At 39.0% G+C, this 6,364-nt stretch overlaps 1 protein-coding gene across 1 annotated transcript; it reads left to right on the top strand.

The window, feature by feature from the left end:
* The first annotated feature begins 3,434 nt into the window (after positions 1-3,434).
* On the top strand, positions 3,435-5,564 carry LOC122647847. The gene is made up of 3 exons (XM_043841152.1): positions 3,435-3,907; positions 4,806-5,160; positions 5,310-5,564. The coding sequence occupies exons 1-3, from the start codon at positions 3,482-3,484 to the stop codon at positions 5,510-5,512; spliced, it is 984 nt and encodes a 327-aa protein (XP_043697087.1). The 5' UTR covers positions 3,435-3,481; the 3' UTR covers positions 5,513-5,564.
* The last annotated feature ends 800 nt before the right edge of the window (positions 5,565-6,364 follow it).

Below are 6,364 nucleotides of genomic sequence, written 5' to 3'. Positions count from 1 at the left end.
TCTCCATATAATTGACCTTGGACCAGCTTTTGGACCATATCTGAAACTTTGATTTGCTGTTATTAAATTTATTTTTAAATCTGGTTTCTAAATCTGTCACTGTGAAAACCATCCAAGAGACTTTGAAACAGGTCAGATTTTAATAAGATATTGATCATGAGATGTGATCTTCAGCCCAGAAGGACTTGATTGGATGATATTGATCTGGGTATGACAGGGGAGAATGGTTCAACCCTGAACTTTTGATTTCTGATATGGGTACCCTAGGGGGGACTACCATATGATTGCCCTTTAAATTATAAGTTGATTCAACTTTCATATCCATACCTTTTCTTCCTTTACTTTTTTCCACTCACATAGGAGAAAGGGGATTGGGGAAGACAGAAATTACTAAGAAAGGAAGCAATGAATGGCAGGTAAGAGCAGGGCCCATCTGTGTTATCTCTTAGGACCAATTTCAAAAGGTACTGGCATTGGCACCACCATTTTTCTGTTTGTACTAATAGCCTTTTCTTTGAAAAACAAAAAATTTCTTTACTTCTCATGTCCAAAATAGCCAAGTGCTTCAGTTAGTTAAGATCATTCAGTCTATGGAATCTCTTGGCTTTCTAGAATCCAAAAGAATGGAGAATATAATTTGGTTTAATCTGTTGTGTTAATTCATTGACAACTTGATGGGCCTTTAGCTCAAATTGGTAGAGCACTTGGAACATGAGCATGTTCCAAAAGGATGGTGGTTCGAGTCCACCAAGGCCCTCTTTATTCAACTGTTCATAGCATAGTTAGTTATGCCACTAATCCACTCAAGAACTCAATTTTAATGGCATATTTGAAATTTGACATCTTTTTATACTTACTTTCGTTATTTTAATGAAATATTTTAATTTTATGCTACGGTTGGTAAGAGAAAAGGATTTTACAAGTTTTTTTTAGTATAATTGACAAAGAAATGGCATTATTGTAATTAATATCAAATACGGAAGAACATATTTTACCAAACACCATTTTCGTTCTGAACAGCGTTCTTGAGAACGTTACCAAACGGTAATTTTCGGTCTCAGAATGCCGTTCTAGACCAAGAACGTAAAAGAACGTTTCTAGTCAAGAACGGATGTTCTTTGTTCAGACCGTTACCAACGTAGCCTTAATAGTTGTAGATATGATGATGATCATCATCCATCAGCCTCAGCCTCTTGGCCCTCTTTTATTACTTTTGGTTCTAAATTTTTTTCAAGGTTTAAAACTCATAATAAAACCTTAAAATCTATTGGCTCCGATCTCAAACCGAGAGTTTCCTTTCCCAAAATCCCTGTGAGTCCTTGGATTTAGGTTGTGTTTGGTATGTATTCTAAGTTGATTTTGCATTCTCAAACAATAAAAAAATAACTATTTTTATCATCCGAGCATGCAAAATCGACCTAGATTACATACCAAACATTGCCTAAGATACCATAATCGGATGAGCCATGTGGCTGATAATGATGCTAGCCAAGGTTTTAAAACACAAATTCGGGAATAGAATCAGTCATTGGGGATTCCGATTCGGATTGGATCAGAATCAGTGCTCACTGCTCTAGAACCCCAGAGTTGATCATCATATTCAAAAAATAGGAAATTTCTAGGGTTTTTTTGGTGTGAATCGACTATGTTGGATCAGTGGAAATTAAGATCAATCACGACCAATTCACCAATCCAATTCCTGATTCTTAAAACCCTGATACTTACCCCGCAGAAATTGGATCGGGGGTATAAAATCAAAATCTTTAAAGGCAAAAACATCCGATCCGTAACAATATGGATATCGGTATAATCGGTAACGAATACATGCACCAATACGATATCCTTGAGTGAATCCACACCTCCAAATATTTCATGGTCTATGTTCACCATGATGAATGTTTCATGTCTAAAATATCATTCTATTCTCCACAAAAATATCATAGGAGGAACTTACCTTATCACTAGGAATTGAAGACAATATCTCATTAGATACCTATACATATACCTTATGATGAGGTGGTCTCTTTCTTTCTTCAGTCGGCTGGCATATGTCTTGTCTGTGTGTGTATGGTTGGAGCTTGGCAAAGCAATGAAAGTTTTGGCTAATATTAATCCAATCAAAAGCTGAAAAGATACCAAAAAAAAATAAAAAAATGAGACCAAGACAGAAAATTTTTATGGAGAAAGCACAATCATCACATATCATGAGTGGACCAAAGCAAAAGATGGAGATGTCTAAGGAATAGGTGGAAAGCCACACAAGGTTCAAATACATTGTAGAGGGGATGTCTTTCTCTCATGTAATTTTATTTATATTTCTAGGGAATTCACTTAGCCCCGAAGAGTTTGTCTATACAACGTAAGACAGTTTGGCTCAATTTCACTCCATGATTGATCAAACTTTATATTCCAATAATGCGTCATATATATGCATATTAATAGATTTATTTTTATCCAAAAAGGGAAAAAAGAGAGGTTATGATATAATGTTACATTTATGATTGAATCCCCTACACCCTCCTCTTACGTGTAGGCAGAATGACTGTATACATGAAAAAACAATGAGAGTTTGAATTTTTTCCAAAAAATCTAGTCTAAAGAGTCTATATATTGAGAGGCGAACGCCAAAGAAATTGTATTTTGAAGTCATAAGGGCATGCGGGCAGCTGCATGCCTTGGGGGCATAACATCAAAAGGGGACATGGCAAGTGCAGTGTCCACACACTTTCAATCCAAAATAAGGGTGTCAAATTGGAACCAGGACAGGACCAAATAAGCAAAACAAAACTAAATCAAATAAAAATTGGTTCAATCAGGATATTGAAATGTATGAACCAAATTCGGTTTGGTTCTAGGATAGGAACCATCGGTTTGAATCCAAACCATATTGAATTTGGAAGCAAGGAGAGTTGAATTCTTCACCTGTTAATTGTGTGGTATTGTTCCTTACCAACTAGCTAAGCATACGCTAAAACACTATTAAATTTTTGGACAAGAGATCGGTGTTTGGTCTCTTATCCTATTTCAGTCAATTACCTTTCCTATATATGCAGAACTCTGTTGAAATTTGCGGCATCTACCTCTGAGAGAAAGGAAAAGGGAAAATGCAGACATTCGTGTCTTACTGACTTCTCATTGGACCAACATCTAGTCAGGACTCAGGGGAGCTTAATCAACTCGTAAATTATGCAATCCAGGAGATTTGATCCCTTGACCTCCTAGGGGGCATGAACGAGCTAGCGGTTGTTTGCATCTCTCTTTGCTTCACTCAACCCAAAACAGTTCGAAGTGTGCTTCTGAACATCACTAATTGAAGTGTCTTCTAGTGCTCCACCACATTTCACAACCAATTTCCTTAACCGACTTCGCTAATGGCAATCTCCAATTCTCCATAGCAGTTTTAACTAACAGAACAAACCGCTGACCGTTAATAGTGTGAATCGAAACGCTTCTGCATTTTTCATTTCTAAGGAGATAAGTCATGCTATTGACCGCCCCTCAATTCCTGCAATCTTTTCTTCCCAAGATTTCTGCAACCAAACCCATGAAGCCTCCAACCTATCTTGGTCCTAGTTCTATTCCTGACACCAACAAATTCTCTGTTTGTTTTCTGACGTCCAGTAGTGTCTACAACAGATTCATTTCCATGCCCCGTCTCCTGCTGGTGAAATGTAGTTTGAAAGAGGGAGATAATGAGGGTTTGAAGGATGCGCTATCTGGTATAGTTGATAAGCGAGTAGAACAACTCTTGAACCGAGAGGAGAATAAGGTTTTGTTAGATGGGTTGGAGGAGGCGTCACGTAGGGTGGAGATGGCTAAGAAGGAGCTTGCAGACATTGAAAGACAGGAACTTGAAGCTGCCCAGTTGAGGGATTACGTTGTGCAGCTGGAGAACAGAGCTTCCGAGGTCTCTAAACACCTTCTTGTTCTTCTGTCTTTTTGTCTCTGGGTTTAATGCGAAATGAAATCCGCTATATTTCTTTCGTTGGATTGGGAACGGATAAATTCCTTTTCCTCACGGTATTCTCTTCATTACTCAATTTGTTATATTGAGAAGCTCTGAACTTGTCTTCCTGATTCCTGGAATCGTCATGAATTTGAACTGTTTGTTCTTAGTTCCGAGAGGGGGAAGGGATCTTTGGAATACGACCCAGCTCGCAGAAGTCTGGCTGGAGACCTGTAAGAAGGTGGGGAGTAAGAATCCACGGGGGAAGAAATATCACTGTCGATCATGGGTAGTATTAAGAAACACTGAACTTATCTTCCTAATCCGCGGAATCCCGTTATGAATTTGAACTGTTTGTTTTTAGTTCCGAGAGAGGCAAGAAATCTTTATAATATGAACTAGCTAACAGAAGTCTGGCTAGAGACCTATAGGAAGGTGGGGAGTAAGAATCCACTGGGGAAGAACTATTACTGTCGATCATGGATATGGGTTTGTGAATGATTGATTGGTGGTTTGTTCTATTATGAGATTTTGCCTTAATTTTCCTCTGCATCTTTCAAAAATTTGCACAGTAGTTGTTCTATTGATGAGAACATATGAACTAGCTCATAGGAGATATGAACCTTGCTGGAGGCCTGCATAATGGTGGGGGTGTAAGGATCCACCATGGAAGAACTGCTGTTGGAAACAGAATCATAACGTAGGTTTGTGAACGGTTGATTACTAGCTTTATTTATTGGCCACCCACGAGAGTTTGCCTTAACTTTCTGAAATGAAAGTTTTGACGAGTTCATTATTTGTTTAGCTGTTGATTGTCGTGTTGCCACTCCTGATGCTGGTTGTCTTTTGTCTGTTCAAGGTTGCTGAATGCCAGAGGGAACTATTAGAAGCACAGGCCATGGTTGAAGAAGCTGAAAGCTTTCTCTCGTCCGACATGAATGGCTTCGGATCCATTGACAATGTGGAAATTGTCAAAGAGGAAGAGAGGTGGGAGTCTATAAAAGCAGCATCTGTCTCTGCTGTGGTTGGCACACTTGCAGGTCTTCCAATTTCCCTTTCTCAAGTTAGCAGCAATTTCCAGCTTATACTTCCACTAGCCATTACTTTCGTTAGCTGTGCTTTATTTGGAGTTACCTTTCGTTATACAATAAGAAGAGACCTGGACAACATTCAACTCAAAACTGGGACTTCTGCTGCTTTTGGCATTGTTAAAGGTATGGTTACTATTATACTCAAATTGTGGTACAGGTTTCAAGCATTATAGTTGTTAAACCAAAATCACTACTCTAGCCTATGAACATTCATTGTGTGTGCACTTCAATTTGGACTTTGAGAGGGAAACTGTATTTGTTTGAAAATGCAGGCCTTGCTGCACTGGGGGCTGGTCCACCTTTGGAATTAGATGTTGGGAGCTTCTTGTCACATGCTGTTGATGGTGCAGTCTGCATATCTGAGAATCTTTTGGTCTTTGTTTTTGCCTCTATTGGTCTGGATTACTGCTTTAAGATGAAGTTGTTGAGTCCTTTTCCAATTCAAAAATCCATTTCACAAAACAGTGCAACGTGACAATTCCTTATTCTGGAGTTTGGGTAGAATTTGTATCTCTAAAACGAAAATCAGGTTGTAATATTTATACATGGAAACAGATACATTGGGTTATTGTCCTCCTTTTTTTTTTTGGGGGGGGGGGGGGGGGTGGGGGGTGGTATTCATTTTTCAGTCGAACATTGCAGAGCTGGTGATTGATATTCTCACCATTGTTCCATTACAAAGTTCAAACTGGATCATTTAAGATGCATTGAAGTGGCAAGACCTATTTGGATGAACTTACTTTGATGATCGAAACATAATTAAACAACCGGTTAGTAACAGGTATTCTTCAATTTTCCTATTGCCTTGATGAGGATGGGATAAACTGGAGCTTCGAACAGATGATGTAATTCTACTGGGTATCTAGACCAATTCAGTAGATTTGCTTAGGCAGAATCTCTCCATGCCAATCCTTTTTGCACGACAGCGAGTGCTTCACTACCAAATTTTCCTCATCTTTCACGTTGAAGTTCTTTCTGAATGAATAGACCCAATGCTCTTGAACCCTATAGAATCAATGTGGAACTTGCTGGCTATACCTTCCCCTTTCCTCCTCCTGTTTTCCCTTTTCTGGGGGCAACTTCAGATGCAATGAGTGGCAATATTTTACAGTTTACACTACTATTTCCCCATTCCAAGGGAGTTCTGCAACTCAGATGCAAAAACAACCAGTCAAAGGCCAAACCCTCAGGCCTATAGACTCCAGGGCATCTCAGACAGAAAGTGCGTTCAAAATCACGGTGAACTGCAATAAAAGGCGGTACCTTTGCTCCCATGGCTCTGCTGTGTATTTCCATTTACTGTGATTAGAGCATCCAGAGACATGCA

Source organism: Telopea speciosissima, chromosome 1 (genome assembly GCF_018873765.1).
Source record: "Telopea speciosissima isolate NSW1024214 ecotype Mountain lineage chromosome 1, Tspe_v1, whole genome shotgun sequence".
In the NCBI taxonomy this organism is placed as follows: domain Eukaryota; kingdom Viridiplantae; phylum Streptophyta; class Magnoliopsida; order Proteales; family Proteaceae; genus Telopea; species Telopea speciosissima.
The sequence above is the reverse complement of the archived record's forward strand: the minus strand, read 5'-3'. Positions and strand labels throughout refer to the sequence as shown.

Bases quoted from the DNA above. Each gene is read 5' to 3' on its own strand.
- LOC122647847 (XM_043841152.1), top strand. From the start codon at position 3,482: ATGCTATTGACCGCCCCTCAATTCCTGCAATCTTTTCTTCCCAAGATT. The intron at 3,908-4,805 runs GTCTCTAAACAC...TGTCTGTTCAAG, and splicing joins TGGAGAACAGAGCTTCCGAG to GTTGCTGAATGCCAGAGGGA. The intron at 5,161-5,309 runs GTATGGTTACTA...TTGAAAATGCAG, and splicing joins TGCTTTTGGCATTGTTAAAG to GCCTTGCTGCACTGGGGGCT.